Source organism: Zingiber officinale, chromosome 9B (assembly GCF_018446385.1).
Source record: "Zingiber officinale cultivar Zhangliang chromosome 9B, Zo_v1.1, whole genome shotgun sequence".
NCBI classification, from domain to species: Eukaryota; Viridiplantae; Streptophyta; class Magnoliopsida; order Zingiberales; family Zingiberaceae; genus Zingiber; species Zingiber officinale.
The window spans coordinates 4476337-4494105 of NC_056003.1; the positions used below are offsets into that span (position 1 = coordinate 4476337).

Genomic DNA, 17769 nt, shown 5'->3' on the forward strand with positions numbered 1-17769 from the left:
AAAAATAAAATTGATAAAAAATAGATAAAAAACTGATTAAAAAAATAAAATTAATAAAAAAAAAGAAATAAAATTTAAAAAAACGTGAATGTGAGAATAAGGAAAGAATATAAAGATAAAAACTTAAAGGGGACCGGAAGATGAAGATATTAGGAGAGATGTAAAAAGCAGCTCTGATTGTCCTACTTGACGGAGTGATCAGTAGCTTTCTATGCAGTGCGGAGATGTCCACACTCCACAGCCTTTGCATCAGGTTTCTGCAACTGGGTCAACTTCTATATCTCATGAGTGGAGAGAGACAGTGAGAGGGGCATCCAAACTATGGACAGAAATATTTGGGTAATGCTCAGTCCTTGCTCTTATAGTTTTCGTATTTTGGGGAATTGAAATGAAGATGAAATTCATAAATATTTAAGATTGTACTGGGTTCGTCTGATCCTACCATCTCAAATTGAGGGGACAATGAGGAACATGGATTCTTTATCCATAAATGATAGGTCAGAGGATAATTTATTTATAAATTGATTTATTTTAGTAAATCTCATTACATCACGATGCATCAATTACAAATAATGGATCATTCTTTGATTCATAAATTACATACTAGAAGATCCCACCTGAACAACGAGAGCTAGGTCAGTCCATCTATATCTATAATTGAGATAATGATTAATTAATAGGCATATAGGGCATATTAGTTCAATTATGAAGAGACAGAGTAGGTAGTAGTTTGGATGGGGGTTGATGAAGGGGTCATCTTTTAAATTAATTGGTTTACGGAATTGAATATTTAGATTATTAAAAATAAAAAAGAAAAAAGAAAATGGCCCGACAAGAGAACAGAAAAATAATGTCCTTAAAAATCCATCAAAACTAGAGAGAATTAGTATATCTATTTTTTGTTAGATCGGACTCTCCTCTTCCACTTGATATCTGAGTTTCATAATTTTAAATACTCTAGGTCATCTATAAATTTCAGATAAAACCAATTGATGCCCTTAGATATGCAGTTTTGATGGGATCTAATTCAAATCCTGTAGATGTTATAGTGCTCCTCAGTCACACCATGCCCAGCCTGTATATATTCCAATATTCAATCATTGTGTCAATTGGCGCGCGCGCACACACAAAACCTTATATAGGAGATTCAGAATTAAGGTTGCACACTGTATGTATTTTTTTTTACATGTCCAAGTTTTAAAATTCTAAATCCTAGGTCCATCGATAAATTTCGTGTAAAATCCATTGATGACTTTAAACATCTATGATAGAATTCAATTCAAGTCCTGTAGGTTTCAATTCGAGTCCTGTAGGTTTATGTGGAGCTCTTCAGTCTCATTGTTTCATAAATTTTCAGATTCAATGTTTTTCTAGTCGTGCGTGATTTTAAAAATTTATATAGATGTTGATATTTTTAACCAAATTAATACCAATGTGACGATGTTTTGATGAAATAACACTAAGATGGTGATGTTTTTGTTATTGTAATTTGTACTAATGATCTAATTCGGGTTTTGATGAATGATAAATGAATTAAAGTTAGAGTATTTTATGATATGATTGCTTCACCCACTGTGCAGGAGTTGACGGGTTTAAATGACTCGAGACCAGGCTAAAATCCAGCTAGATCCGCGGAATTAGATAGTTGGTGGAAACTCTAGATAGGTCCACGGGACTTGATATCTGGCGGAAAGTCTGGTTGGGTCCGCGGGACTTGACAACCGGTCGAAATTCAGTTGGGTCTGTGGATCTGACAACTGACGGGAAGACTTGGTGGGTCAAAGGTAAGTTAAGCGACTGTAGTTGGTAAGTGGAGGTAAACAACTGGAGGAGAAATCTAGTAAGAACGTGTTCCCCATTAAGGGAATTGTAGACGCCAGTCTAATTTAAGTCCATTGGGAAAACTTAAGCTGAGATCTTGGCTAGATCCTGGTCTCGGAGAGACGTGATCTAATTACTACTCCTATTTTTGTTGTGCTAATTCTGTTTTGCAGGATAAATAATATATTTTTTCTATTGTCTTGACTAACTTTTTATTGCAAGGAAGAAAAGAGACAAAAAGTGGTCTGGGCGCACGGAAGGGATTCGGGTGCTTGGACTCTGGGCTCCCGGAGCTAGTCCGGGCGCTAGGACCAATGTCGCTCGGGCAGTTGCCATAGACACCCGGGCGGTCCAGGCGCTCAAAATTGGTCGTAGCGTTAGGACTACAAAAGTTATCTCGAAGCTGAGTTGGAAAGTGACAACTGGCCGAACCCACGTCAGCGATGCAATCACCTGGAGGGGGTCCAGGCGCTTGGAAATGGATAAACTTTGTGGATGAAGTTTCAACGAGAGATCGTCACGTCAGCAACGATCCAAGCGCCCTAAATGAGCCTATATAATGACATTCGACCAGCAGTTTCAGAACAACATTGACTACAACTTTCATATTTAAGTGTTGCTCCGAAAAGGCTTCGACGACACCGAAAGACTGCTTTGAAGTTCGAAGAACAAGAGCCTTAATTTTCCTTTTTATTTGTTGATAACAAATTTTATTTTTAGATCTTGTACTCAATCATTGTAATCCTTTTACGAACTTATAGTGATTGTTTAATGAAAGCAATCAACGATCACGGGCATTAGAGTATGAGTCGTCACAGACTCCGAACCAAATAAAATCATCTGTGTTAGTATTATTTTCTATTTTCTTTATTTCACTGTGTAACTCATTTTAATTCGTAATTTTTGACGATCGCTATTTACCCCTTAACGACTTTATGATCCTACCATTTTAACCAAAACAACAACAACCTATTTTTTAATTTAATTTTAATTTTTAATTTAATTTAATTTAATTTTTTCTCTTTTAATTAGTTAAAAAAATATTAACGTTCCTTTATTTTTAATTTTTTTATTAATCTTATTTTGTATTTTATTTTATTGTTTTATTACAAATTTAAAATTTTTAAAAAATGAATAAATTTTAGAGAAGAGTTTATGAGTTCAATGAAGTGATTTTTTTTTTAAAAAAAATTATGCTTTCTAGATGACTTTGGTACCAAGAAGGAAATCAATAATTTATGGATAAAATACACGAGGGTATTATGAAAACAAATGCACTCTAAATTTATAACAAATTTTGATATGAAGAATTTCACAGTTTTGAATGTCTTTTTATATAACTTTTTTAGTTTATATATATATATATATATATATATATATATATATATATATATATATATATATCGATACTGTTCGATATTTCTTGTGTCAACATGGACGATCTGATGCGACCAAAACTCAATTTTTTTTAATCTCTATCATCTGTATGCAATAACTTTTCTATCCTCCCTTTTAAATCAAAATGAAATTTTATCTTCTCTCTTCTATTATTATATACAATAATTATTGTGGTAGTAATAATACAACGTTGTAGCAGCTACTATAGTAGTTGCTACAATGATGCAATAATTACTGTAATAGTATAGTAACTGCTACAACTATATAGTAACTCCTATAATTATACAGTAGTTGCTACAACAGTAAAGTTGCTACAAAGGTGCAGTAGCTGCTATAACTGTGCAGTAACTGCTATAATGGTATAATAGTTGTTACAACCCAACATTAGCTGCTATAACAATAGCTACACAATAACTGTTACACATTGTAGCAGGTACTATACAAATTAAAAATATTATAACAGTGCAGTAGCTACTATAACTGTATAGTAGCTGCTACAATCCAACATTAGCTGCTACAACAATAGTTACACAATAACTGTTACACATTGTAGCAGCTACTATAAAAAAAAAATATTATAATAGTGCAGTAGCTACTATAACTGTACAGTAGCTACTATAACTGTACAATAACTACTATAACTGTACAATAACTACTACAACTATATAATAGTTGGTACAACTGTATAGTAGCTGTTACAATAGTGTAGTAGCTGTTACAATGTAACTACTACAACGGTGCAATAGCTACACAATAACTGTCATACGTTGTAGCAGCTAATATACAGAAGCTGCTACAATATGTAGCAACTACTGTAGCAATTACTATGTAGTAACTGCTACAACTTTGTAGCAGCTACACCACCTTTAAAAAGTAGCGACATAATGATTGTTGCGTGCAATCATATGAGAGAGAAACGAGAATTTTATTTTAATTTAAGACAAGTTGTTGCATAAAGATAAGAGATAAAAGTTATTGCATGTAAATGAGTGAGAGATAGAGTCGTCAATTTGGGTTGGGCCCGTCGGGTTGACCCGCTCCGTCAAACAATTTAAGTGGGTTGTGTTGTAATTTTATCAACCCAAGCTCGCCGTGGGCTGACCTGCTTAGGTTCGCGACCCACGCAGGTCAACCTGCGACGGGCTTGGCTTGGGTTGACCCGCGGAAACACATGTAAGCTAAGTTTTATACTAATTTATTATCATTTTTTTTATAATTTTGAAATGAAAATAGTATTTTTATCTAATATAAGTAGTTGTTTGTCTATTTATATTTAAAATACATATTTATGAATAAATTTAATTAATAAAATCTTTCCAAAGTAAAATAGTGAAGATATACAATATTTTTTAAATTTTATTTAAAAAATTTATGGGCCCGCGGGTTGGCGGTTGGTCCGTCAAACCCATAACCTGTCTTGTATTGGGTTGGGTTGGAAATTTTCCAACCCGTTAAGTTGACGGGTCGGCTCATCCTGCCCTGTCGAATGGTTGGCCCGTCCCGTCCCATCATAGGTTGGCTCGTCCCGTTCCATCATGAGTTGACCCGTCCGATCGCTCTAGTGAAAGATTAAAAAAATTAAATTTTGACATAGTCCACAGATTTCGCACGCGTGACCGTCACACGAGTTCACCATTCTTTTGGCTGAATAAATCATCTTCTCTAATTCATTACGTCACCTTGGTCGAACCCTAATCGGGAGATCAAGCATTCCAAGCTTAGCAGTTGGGGGAAATTCGAAAACTCGCGGGCGGGATGGAATCGGACGGTAAAATACTACTTTCTGTTCATAGAAAACGCTAACTGATTGTCCCTGTTTCTTTTCGCTTCATTTGGGCTCTGAATTCATCATTCATTCGGTTTTTGATGTCCATCTTACAATGAAAATGGATTTTGTTAGGGCAAAGGACATCCTCGAACCCGTCGGCCATGCTTACAGCGCTCATGAGCAGGAGGGAAAGTCTCCGGGACGAGCTCCGGGCAATTGAGAGACAAGTATGTCCTTCTCTCTCTCTCTCTCTCTCCCCTTCTCTCTGAGTTATCCCGTGTTTAGGGTTCTATGTATAAAAAGTTCTGATCTTTTACTCATTTGTCAAGTTATACTTAGGTTAGTGTAGAATTTGTCCCGAATGTAAACTTCAGGTGTTTTATCGATTAACATGTATGCTTAGTAGAAATTGTATGTATTTATTAACTTGCCACCGTTTATTATTTGTCTGCAATATTTATACGATCTGGAGTCTTACTACTTTTGAATGGAAAGCCGAAAATGTCATTCACGTACCATATGGAAATGCTGCAATGCTGTCCTAAGCTGAAAGGGAGCTGCACCTTATATTCCACAAAATTGAAGCTCTTGTTATATTTTCCATTTGCAACAGTTATATTTTCTTTTTTAGTCTAAAAATGAATTACATTTTTTTAGAAATTGTTTTGTTTAAATGAAAGAAGCTTCTCAGCTAATATCATGGTTTATGTGGATATTTGACCGGTGACTAAGTTTCAGGAGAAATAACTTACAGAGAGTGAGTGAGCATATTCTCTCATTCTTTTAATGAGGCATCTCATGATAATGATACCTCAAACCTCATATCTACAATGGTTTAAGCTTTTTTATTCAACTTTTTTTATTTTAAAAACCTCTCACAAACCTTGCATTGGAGATGCTCTTAGTCTTGTTCTTTATCTTCTTTAGTGTATTTGGAAAACTGTTCTTGCTTTGTCTGCACAGTTTGCTCAATCTTATTCTATTTGAATATGTTTTGCAATATATCCCCTTAATTTAACCAGCAGTGATCTGAGCATAGACTTCAATTGTGTTGTTTGCACTAGCAGAATTATGGAACACAAGTCTATGTTTACCAATAACCTGGTCACTGTCATCAACTATTGAACATAATGGTGGCAATATCGGCAAATATTTGTCATTTATAAGTTTCAGCTGAAGTGTAATTTAAGCCATTGGCGTATTCAGGTTGCTTGACTTGGTGTTCCTACCAATCTGCCATCACCATATGCTGTGTAAGCCGTTGGCAAATGAATTTGTTTTTTTTTTTTTGCAAATTTTTGTTTACTGTTTATTTTCTAACGTGTATAATTTGAACTGGTGCTGATTAGATTATGTTTTCTATTTGGAATATGGCAACATGTAGTTGAATTTTTTGCATGCATGTGAGCTATCACATCATCCAATTATTTGCTCTTGGTATTTGTTTATATACTAGTTTATTGGATGAATATATACTCTCAGGTTCCAACTGGAAGTTATATTTTTTCCATGCTGGCATGTTGTGTATTTGCAATTGACATTTTTTTTTTCTTTTTAATGAATATAAACTATTTATTGATTCTTCACATTCTTCTTCTGCAAATTTTAAGGTCTATGACTTAGAAACTACCTACTTACAAGATTCAAACCAGAATGGAAGTGTGTTGAAAGGATTTGAAGGATTCCTGTCATCATCAAAGAGTACTGCAAAGTAAGCTTCGCTAGTATGCTTATTAATTCTTTTCTTATGGGCTTTTTATTTGATGATTTCTTTTATATCATGCCGCACTGAATTTTCTATTAATCTGGATAAATGAACATTCTCTATGATGCGCTCCAGATCTATTTTTTCTCTAGTTCAGATTTTTGCTTCTCATTAGATGAGGATCTGTGAATGGCCTTAGATATGTCTAAAGAATTAGGTTTATAGTGGCACTATGCGCAGATCCAAAGCTTTAAATAAATAAAAAAAATCATATCAAAATTGTATCTTTCTATTGTTCTTGATTTTTTTTTTTTACAGAAAAATAGTATAAACTCCTGTCTGGTGGTGTTACAAAAATAGTTTTGTTATTTGCCTTGTTCAGCTTGCTCTCTCTATAGATTTCAGATGTCATGAATAGATTAGCATATTATAGTCTTTTTTTTTTTTTGGAATTTCAGAGATGGTATTTGTAACTTTATCTTTTTTGGATGGATAGGAGCAACAGAATGAGAAATTGTCCATGGAGATCTCCCAGTTTGACTTTTTTTCTAAAACTTTTTTAATTACGTTTTCATTTTATGGATAAACATCTATTAGCATATTATTTGGACAACATGCCTTGGATTAACTCAAACAATTGATCATATTAAACATTTAGCATTTTAACTGTTGTAGCATGATAAATAACACAAGTTATTAGTTGCAAGATAATATGAATATATTCTATAATGGCTTTTATGCTTCTTGTATCTATCTTCAAGTTACGGCATGCAATTATAGTCCAATATTATGCTAGCTGATTGTGATCAAAATACCACATGTAATTGTGTTTTCAGCCTAAAGCGCTCCAGAAAGTTTCAGCCCGAAGATAGGCTATTCTCCTTATCATCAATTACTTCGCCAGCGGTATGTACCAGCTGAAACTTTCTAGTAGCACATTTCTGGTGCTGTAGTTACAACAGGTTAAAGACACTTTAATCCAAGAAACTAATAAAAGGAGAAATTCTTTGAACTCTCTTTGTGATAAACCCAGTTAGCATCATTGAGGTGACTAGCCCGGTCCCACGAATTTTCTCACCGGCCACTAAGGTTAATAGGGAAGCACGCGCGGCGGGCAACCCAGAAGCCCGGCATCCTTTGGTTATGCGCCCCATTTGAAGGAAAAATTTATACAAATATGGTTTGAAATTCTTTGAACTCTCTTTGTGCACCATGTTAGAGATGATTAGCTCTATTAATCTAGTTGTACATTACCTAGTCTATTCTTATTCCCAGTGATAATAGGTCTCTTTGATCTTTGAATACATAAATCATAACACCTTTTGATATATATACAAAAAAATTACAGCTTTCCTCTCAACTCACCATAATTCACAATTGCATGCATCCATATTCAAGCTTATTGCTTTAATTTTAGATTTTCCGAAAGGTTTTGTCTAACTAGCGTGTGAACCAGGTCTAACTATCATGTATGATAAAAGTAAAACTGACCTTTCCCTCTGTTTTGTGTTTCAGGCTGAAGAGAATGTAGCTGGTCGGGATGGTGAGTTTCTGTGGATAGATCATGGATATCTGAATGACTTGGTAGAAAGCTCTGTTTATGTAACTGATTTACTTGGCAATATATAGAAGCAAGATCCGAACATGGACCAGGTCGATTCAAGGGTGGAGGTACCCCTGCCAACGGACAGTAAGTACATTGATCACACTCCCAGTGAACCATATATGGATGTGATTGGATGTCTTGCGCCTCATGTTTTGCAGAGGAAAACCAAAGAAGGGAGGAAGAGTTGCTATAAGAGAAACTAAACGGCTTCGGCCATCAAGTGAGCAAGACATGGATGACGATGAAGATCCTGACATGAGTTTGAGATGATTGTTTACAGCAGCACTAAGAACTTAATTATTGATTTTGCTAGGGCTGCTCACTTCACTCACAGCTAATCTCTACTTGGATGAGTTTCATCATGTCCCTTTGATGCATCGAGATACTTGGCTACACATTTTGTTAGAACTGACTAGTTTCTGTATGTAACATAAATAAGTTGGGCTGGGATTCCTATTTATCGAGAGACATTTGAAAGGCATGCACTGCCTAAATGTTAAAAAGAAAAGAAAAAGAGGAAATAGTCCGTTGAGTTTGATTTTATTAATGGTGCATTTGGTATGGAGCAGAAGGTGTTAAATGAATTGCCCCTAGGGCTTGGTGAGGTGGCAAGTGGTAGGATGTATTCTCAAGCAAATAGGGTTCAATTTCCACGCAGGGTACATCTATGGCGATTGAGTTGATCGATCTTTCTGGTATTTGATGTAATGAGGAAGCAGGAAGGGACCGTTTGGAGGATGTAGCTGCTGGGAAAGCCTGGTGTCTCGCCATACAGCCGCCGCCGGGTGAAATTGTGAGCTTCTTGTTGATAGTTTTTCTGTTCCTTTCTTACTCGGCAGCATACTTCCAGGAGTTAGATCCTTTTCTTACAAATAGTCTGATGTACACCGTGTAAGTTTTTCTTACCGATGTACATTATCAGCCGTGTTGCGGGCTTGCAAAATCCGACAAAATTTCATAGAAATCAAGTTTATGTGATCTAGGGGCAGGAAGAAAAATAAAAGTGATTTTACTTCGAGATGAAAGTGCAGGTGACTAACCTAGTTTATGCATATTTTGATTGTTTACTAACGTTGGAGATGAAAATTAATCATTCACGTTTCTGCATGATCGCTGCCTAGACCTATATCATGCCCTCCACTCGGTGGTTCATATCAAGTGACGGATTAGTGGGGACGCTGGAGACAGACGTATTCATCTTTTACCATCATATCAAGTGATACTGTCGCAATCGGATTCTTTCCATCTAGTTTTACCTATGTCAATATTAATTTGTAGTCCCGGATAATTGTCCAGCGGTAGAGCACCTAAATAATTGAATATGAAAGAGATAAATTTCTAGTGACTATTAACTATTAATTTTTTAGATATTTAAGAATTGAGTCTATAAATTAATAATTGAACATGGAAAAGATAAATTATAAGTGACTATTAATTATTAATGTAAATGATCAAGGTATAAAAAAATTATGCTCGAATGTATTTCGATCTTAAAATTTGATGTGATAATATTTTATAACTCAACTATCACTATCACTCCGAAGGGATGCTGATTTGTGGGTTATGAACTTACAACAAAGTTTCATCAGATGATTGATGGGGCCAAAAAGTCAAAGAAAGGGTAGTTGGTCTTTATTGATGAGGAGAATGCTTTTTATGCGAGTAAATTATACTCTTACATTTTCCCTTATTCCGTTGACAAATGTAACTGGTTTCAGCACTTGTACAAAAGAGCTTCAACAAAAGAAAACATCACTGTTATTTATATTAACCCTTTAGGTCAACACCTCAATGAGCAGACGGAACACTATATCTATGAGTGTGATCTAAATCTATCATCCAATATCAACTCAACTACACCGCTGCACCCGTGGGGACAACAACATACCCATGAGTGATCTTTACAATCGGTGATCAATCAAAGGACATAGTACTAAGGTGGGCACTTGCTTTTGTAGATTTTCTAAAATATTTTTGTCCAACCTTTTTCATCCAGTCGGTGAAAATGATTCTAAATGCTTAATTAGAAGTGATTCAACTCGATAATATGTGATTCTAATCGATTGATCATCATTTGGCATGAATCTAAGACCTTTAATACTATCAAATACTTTTCACACTCTAAATTTGAAAAAATAATTATGAATAAACTTAAGGGAATCCAAGTGCATAATAATGCTAATTTGGCATAATTCGAGGTCAAACACTTTTTGGCTAAAAGCATATGATCTCCATTCAATCGGAATCATTACTAGAGCCATCCAACATCATTCTTTAGCAAAAAGTGTGAATATTATTGAGAGCTCAAAATAATAATAATAAAAAAATTGAACACGTACTAACTTAGGAGAACTCTAGAAGTGCAATGGTGTTTGCTCTAGGACCATCAAATATTTTTGTCCAAAGTGTTTATTGATCATTTAGCAGTCAATTTAATGATCATGTAAGTTTCCCTTTGCATCTGTCGTAGAACATTTTTGCAATTGCTCGATCCTTTTGATTCCAGCTTCATTAAAGAACGGCATGCCTCAGCAGTATGTCACGTACAGCTACTCGTTCGATCGTTCCTAGTACATAAAAGTCAAGAACTACGAAATTAATGCTACAACATGATCGTAAATTGAAGTAATTGAAAGTAGACTTCTCAGTCCACTGGCATTTATTGGTGGCGGTGGTGGTGGATCGGCTGGTTCTGGTGTTCTTCTTCCTCTTCGTCATCTTCCAGAAGCTGCTGCTGCTGCTGCTGCTGCGGTTGCTGCTGCGGTTGCTGTTGCTGGTGGTTTTGCTTCTTCAGTGAGCTTTTGTTATTGTGCATCCACACCTTGAACACATGTCTTCTCACACCGACTTCGCCGCAGAAGTGGTCCACCGCCCCCTCGTCCCCGCCCTGCATCCGCCACCCCACCTTCTCCGCGAACGCCAGCATCTTCTCCTTCTGCTCCGTCGTGAACTTGGTCCGGAACCTCTTCCTCGACACCACGAACGGCCGCTGCGCCGCTAGATCCTCGCTCGACGACTCCGTTCCCGCCGCCGCCGCCGCTCCGGCGCAGCTATTCCCAGCCAGCACCATCAGGCCGGACGCGGCGCCGAAAGCCTTCGGGTGCCCGTGGGCCGCCGGCGGCGGAAGCAAGAGCGGCGTCGCGGCGCCGTTCCAGAGCTCGCACATCTCGCCGTCGCCCTTCCGGTGGAAGCTCCGGTGGCAGCCGCAGGCGGCGCACCTGAGCGCCTCGCCGGCGCTCGGCATGAACTCGCAGCAGCCGTCGAGGACATGGCCGCCGACGCTGGCCGCGTGGTTCCGCAGGCACTCCCGGTATCTCGGCTCCGTTTCCGGCCTCATCCCGTCGGCGGCAGGCGGGGCTACGGAAATGGAGCTGGGCTTCTGGGCCAGGCACGACGAGCCCATGGCCTCGCCTCCTCTGGCAAAGAATAGCGCAGACGAGGACGAAGGAGGAGAAGGGAGAGCCCTGGCGAAGGCAGACTGCTGCAGAGGAGCCGGGCTGTAGACCTCCTCCATCAGCTCCAACTTCCTAAATTCCATTTACTAAACTCGTTAATTAATTTAAGACGGAGTAAGAAACAGTGGGCGAGGAAGAAGAGTAGGAGAGGGGAGAATCCATAACCACCGACAAGGTCATGTTTCACCCCTCCCACGCCCTGCGACTCGCCCCACCGCCATTACAACTCTCTCTCCGTGTCTTCTCTTCTCCTCTGCAGCTGATAGCTAGCTCGGTAGGTGAGGTTGGGGATCATTTATTGCTCAGGAGCTCCTGGGATGCAACTTGAGAAAAAACAAGCTCTCTCCTAATTGTGTCAGCTGAGGCTCAGGCCTTCCCCTTCCCTTCTCCTCCGTGCATGCGTTGCTTTCTGTCATGCTCAGACGCGCTCGGTCGGGTCGAGCCATGCGGCAGGGATGGTGCAGAGCAAAAGAGGGAGTCGGGGGAGGGCAATCATGGGCCCCTCCACGAAGCCTGCAGAGCTTGTGGGAGTGTCAGGTCTCATTACTAAAAGGAAGACAGCACACTTCTCCGTCTTCGCTCTCTCTCTCTCGCTAATCGCCTAGCTCTAGCTATTCGATCCCTAGGTCGTACGCTACGTTTACAACGGAGAGAGAGTCGAGAAAGGGAGGAGAAGATAAACAACAGGCACAATGCTTGACTTACTCTAAGGCCATGATCGTTACTTGGAAGAAGAATTCACATCAACCACAATGTATACTAGTCCTCTTTGTTTCACATTCATATCGAGAGGTCTCAATTAACGCCAACTTAGCTTGCTCTCTCATACCATATAGATGCATGCTGAGATTTACTCTATTTTATTCCATTCCTGATGGCCCACCTGGAATTGCCCTCCGGGTGGAAGCACATGAAGCTTTCACATCCCGTGACCAGTAAGACTGCCACTGAATGGCTGTCCACAGGTTGGGGATCAATCGAAAGAGAAGGGGACTAATATCTTTGTGGTTATCTTCTTTATGTTTCTTGAGCAATCGGTGCATGCACGTTTAATTTCCCCTTCATTGAAAATTATGATTAGTGATTAGTTAAGATAACGACACGGAGTGGTTGTTTATTTAATTAAGCTGGTCTCGGACGGTGCACGTGGCGGATGCCTGGATGCGGGGGGTTTGTTACAGCGACGACGTGCGATTGAGTGCGGCGGATGCACGCGGGAGGACGGCGCTGAGTTTGAGGTAGGTTGTGTGGTTTAATTAATCGATGGATTACGGAGCATTGGCGTCGGATTGGTTGGGGGCGTGACTAACTCATCACGTGTAACAACAAATCAATGCCGCTAGGAGGTAGAAATAACCGTATCATTATAATCCTCCTTCTTTCCTAAGAAAGATTCATTATAATAATATATTTTTTTATTATATATATTTTTTAATATTAATATTTATTATTTATGAATTTATCATCCACTTAATCTTGATTTTATTGTTCGTTCAGCGCTAAGATTTTTAGGTCATGTCCGATCGAATTATAAGTCGTTCGAGAGAAGACCGATCGATTTTTACGTTGATAAATCATAAGAAATTTAGTGTTTTACTCTTGAACTGAAAGGATAGGATGATCGATCAGGTCTAAAGAGGGTCGTGCTTATAGGCTAGTTAGAATGTCTAACCCACCTCGTAATCGATTAGCCTTGGGTCTAGTTAGAAAATATGGTTGGTATCTCCAATTCTCATAAATCTCTCTATACATGTCTGGCTAGATAAAGGCTGGCCAGTCCTAAGGCACTTAGCTTTATAAATCTCTCTATGCATGCTCGACCAATAAAGGTCAGCTGGGCTTAAGGCACTTGGCTTCATATTGATTCTCGAACAGAGTTCCAGCACAGCCAATGTATTATATTATTTGTCGGACGGATAGCTAATACTGTGCAGAACGTAATTGAGCAACTTAATGCAAGGACAAACATAAAGACGACCAGCTTTATGAGTTGGCCAGGATATACTCAGCCGACAACATGAGCAGAGATTATGCGGAACATAACTGAGCAGCTTAATGTAAGGACAGACATAAATGCAGCCGACCTTATGGGTCAGTCGGGACATACTCAGCGGACAACATGGGTAGAGAATTCTAACAACTTATCAGAATAACAACCATATGTCAAAGAATATTCTGTTAGAACCTTCTTTAAGGATTATTGGGTGTCTCATCAGTCAACTACTTATAACATCATATTTCTTCAATGACCTCAATAACGACATAAGCTATAAACAATAAAAGAGGTATACATATGGGTAAACAAAAGAGTCCTCAGACAATTATTACACATTACTTAGGTTATACACTTCCATTACCCAACAACCTCTGACATTCGTAGTCACCTCCTGATTGCGAAGGTTATAAGATGTGGTATATAAAGGGGGTACTTTTCGTTTGTAGGTATGTTCTCTGAACATCTAAAGTTTATTCTCGCGTGCATATTCTCTACTATTCTTCTTTCACCTGTCTGGAACTATACTAACTTTAGCGTTGGAGGACTTCACCATGGACTCCCTTAGTTTCTAGCCGCTGATATTTTGTTGTCTTGTCTCCGTGTGAGCATGATTGAAAGGAAGCTTCTCTGTGGAGTAAAAAATCTCCTCTCAATCAACCACCGATCCATCATGCCCAACGTGTCATTTCTGTAGTTTTCAGATAGGATCATCTGTGATATCAAATCTGATGTTCATCTATCTCTTATCTTGTCCCAAAATGAGCGGGTAATACTGCAATCAAAGAAAATATAAGCATTGAACTCCTCAGTTTGGTGACATAAGGCATAAAGCTTGTAAGGTCGTCTATCCACTGCCATTATCTTCCCGTGCGCAAGCCGCCAAGAAGTAAATTGATGTTTGGGCAGTGTGTAGGCTTCCGTACCACCAAATCCCAAAGGACTTTGGGTCTTTTAGGGTAGAAATGTAGGATCAAGATGCGCTAGAGGGGGGATGAATAACTCTCGTGACTTTCATATTCATTTTAAAACAATCGGAGAGAGAGAGTAAAGGCAGCAGAATAAAGAAAGACAAAATAGCAATGCTAAGTCGACCAAGATTTACTTGGTTCGGAGCCTGTAGCGACTTTTACTCCAAGGCCCGCACGTGAGAGTACTTTCATTGGTCAAATACTAATCAATCAGAAAGTTACAATAAATGATTACAATTTGAACATAAGTAACTTGAATAAAAACAATACCGACGATTTGGAGGATTAGATCTTCAACGCATTCGTCGTCAGAGCAGCTTTCTGGTGTCGAGGAGGCTTTTTCTGAGCAGCATAAAGAAGCAAAAGTTGTTCGGAATGTTGACATGTTGACAGGTGCCCAAAGTCTTCTTTTATAGCCCATTCCAGGTGCCTGGATTCCCACCCGAGCGCCTGGACCATGTTGACATGGCGTGTTCTTATCAAAAGTTGATCGACAAAGGTTATCCACCTTCGGGCGCTCGAATCGTAACACAGGTCCGACCAAGCCTTGCACTCCAGCTCAGTGAACAGATCACATTTGATCGTCCAAGTGCTTGGAACAGCTTCGGGCACTCGGACCACCAGGGCGCCTAGCTAGGCACCTCGCCTGGGTTGTTCGCCATTCAAGTCAGTTCGGGCGCTGGGATCAGCTCCGGGCACCCGGACCACCATTTTGCCAAGTTTATTTTCTGCAAAATAAGATTAGTTTAAACAAATAATATGTAAAGAATGACAAGATTTGACAGCGTTTAGACTGTCCAATCCTGACTTTTAGTTTTACAGAAACTCTAGGTCGAACCGACGTCTACTGTTCCCTTTTCGGAAAATGCGTCCTCATCTACTTCTCTTAGGAGAAATATATCTTTTGTTAAACTGGTTCTCTATATTGTCTAGACTTTTTCTCAACATCCAAGACTTTAGTACTTCATGCTGGACGTCTGCTCCACGACCCATCCAGTCTTTCACCTGGTGTCCGCGACCCCCAGAATTTCACCTAGAGTCCTCGACTCTAGGATTTTTCCCAAAGTCCTCGACCCGCCAAGACTTTGCCCAGTTTCTTAGGTTAAGGCTTCGTTGTCTAACCGCAGCTAGGACTTTTCATCTACCTAGAATCTACTAGGACTTTTACCTAAGACAACTTAGAACTTTTATGCAAGCTCAATCACACTTGTTAGATAACAAGACAACTTAAATTTAAATCATTTGTCATTATCAAAATGCAGGTTTGATCGTCTGGTGCTCCCTGCACAAACAAGAAAAACTCATAAGCCAACGCAGCACCATTGCTTTAAGTCACAAACCATTCAAAAAATCATGTTCGTTGCACCTATCAAACTTGTATGTTCCAAGAGTTCATCGTGAATCTGCATCGTGAATCTGTAATAAATGTTTAATAAGAGGGGAATCTTAGTGCTTACTCTTCCAATGCCAAAAATTTACATATTGAAGGTAAATGGTGATAAACTCACCACACCCAAAGAGAATTCATTCGATTTTGAATATTCCATAAAGTTCGACATAGGAGAGCGATATTCCATGCTTGCAATTCTCTAAAACCATATCACCCCTCTTCCTTTGGTAAAGATATGGTTGCCCAAGAGATTGACAAATGCTTTGTAGACCAAACGAAAGAGCGACAAATACCATAAATCTTGTCGATCATGCCACTAGGCATATGAAGTATAGATAGCCAATAACATTCAACACCTTGAAGGATTGATCTCACCAATTCCAACCGGCCAGCATGTCTTTGACAATTAGGTAAAACTCCCCCTAAAGGTCAACTCCCCCTTGACCATTGCACCAACAATGTCTTTGTGAGTTCCAAACCTTTAGAAATCCAAAAATACTATTTTCATAACTGAAATTTCAGTCAACAGCTGAAAAATCAGAAATTCGGCACGCCCTGATCGGTCCCCAGACCGATCAGCCCTTCACCAGATCGCACTCGTGCTACTGGAACTCACTGGATCGGTCTGCAGACCGATCCACAATACTCTGGATCGGTCCGCAGACCGATCAGATCTTCCCTGGATCGGTCCCCGGACCGATCCAGCCACTGAAATCAGAGATTTCTGATTTTCTCTCCGGGAGAAGTTCAGAAAATTACAGAAAATTCCAAAAATTACGAAACTTTGAGGATACATTCCTCATATCATACACTATCAAGGAAAAATAGTTTTCTATGAATATAGTTTCCATTTTTCAATCTTGATACAAAGTTCTAAAACTTTGAAATAGTTCAAGTTTAACTCAACTTTGTATCACAATGTTCAATGATGAATGCTATCACTAGGAAAGCTTCATCAAGGTTTTTCAAATCAATTTTAAAATGTTTTTAAAACCATTTGAATTTGGGACCATAATCTTAGGGCTAGATGTACATGACTTGTACACAAGCTTTCCCTATGATCCTTAATTTCTTGAATTAGGGTCATCTAGGTACAAGGACAATGCACCTTGATCCTAACTCATGATCCTAATATCTCACACACATCTAAGGTGTATCAAACCACATTCAAGTCAATTTGATGTGAGATATGGGTTAAGGTCAACTTAGGCTAAGTTCTCATGCATTTTCTAAACACCAATTTGATCTCAATATCAAATTATATGTTTGTCCTTAAATCAATTTCATTGATTATAATGCAAGAGATGATGACATGGCATAAAATGATATCATAAGTAAAAACATGTGCCAATGTCATGATGTCATGGCATAAAGTTTGAAAACTTAAATAAACATGACATATAGATAACCTAAGCATTATCATGACATTTCAAATGATAATACAATAAATATGATGTCATGGCATGGCATATGACAACCAATCATGGCAAGTTAGCACAAATAAAATACCTAAATTCCCTATCTAAGTATCCTTAGCCTTTGCTAACTTAAAATCTAACCCTAGATTGCCCATATATCCCTAAGAGAAAACCAAAATCCCAATTATGGTATTTCTCTAGGTTTTCTTAAATTGTGCCAAATAAGATTAAAATCGATATTTTT

The 17769-nt window shown here is 38.5% G+C and overlaps 2 protein-coding genes across 2 annotated transcripts; one reads left to right on the top strand and one right to left on the bottom strand.

Moving 5' to 3' along the window:
* Positions 1-4869: 4869 nt before the first annotated feature.
* On the top strand, positions 4870-8845 carry LOC122024925 (chromatin modification-related protein MEAF6-like). Its single transcript, XM_042583663.1, has 7 exons — positions 4870-4987; positions 5120-5214; positions 6598-6698; positions 7529-7598; positions 8208-8235; positions 8322-8382; positions 8457-8845. Exons 1-7 carry the CDS (start codon positions 4975-4977, stop codon positions 8566-8568), a joined length of 480 nt encoding a protein of 159 aa, XP_042439597.1. The 5' UTR covers positions 4870-4974; the 3' UTR covers positions 8569-8845.
* Positions 8846-10792: 1947 nt separating this feature from the next.
* On the bottom strand, positions 10793-12387 carry LOC122022268 (zinc-finger homeodomain protein 6-like). The gene has a single exon (XM_042580224.1). It carries the CDS (start codon positions 11834-11836, stop codon positions 10958-10960), a length of 879 nt encoding a protein of 292 aa, XP_042436158.1. The 5' UTR covers positions 11837-12387; the 3' UTR covers positions 10793-10957.
* Positions 12388-17769: the final 5382 nt, after the last annotated feature.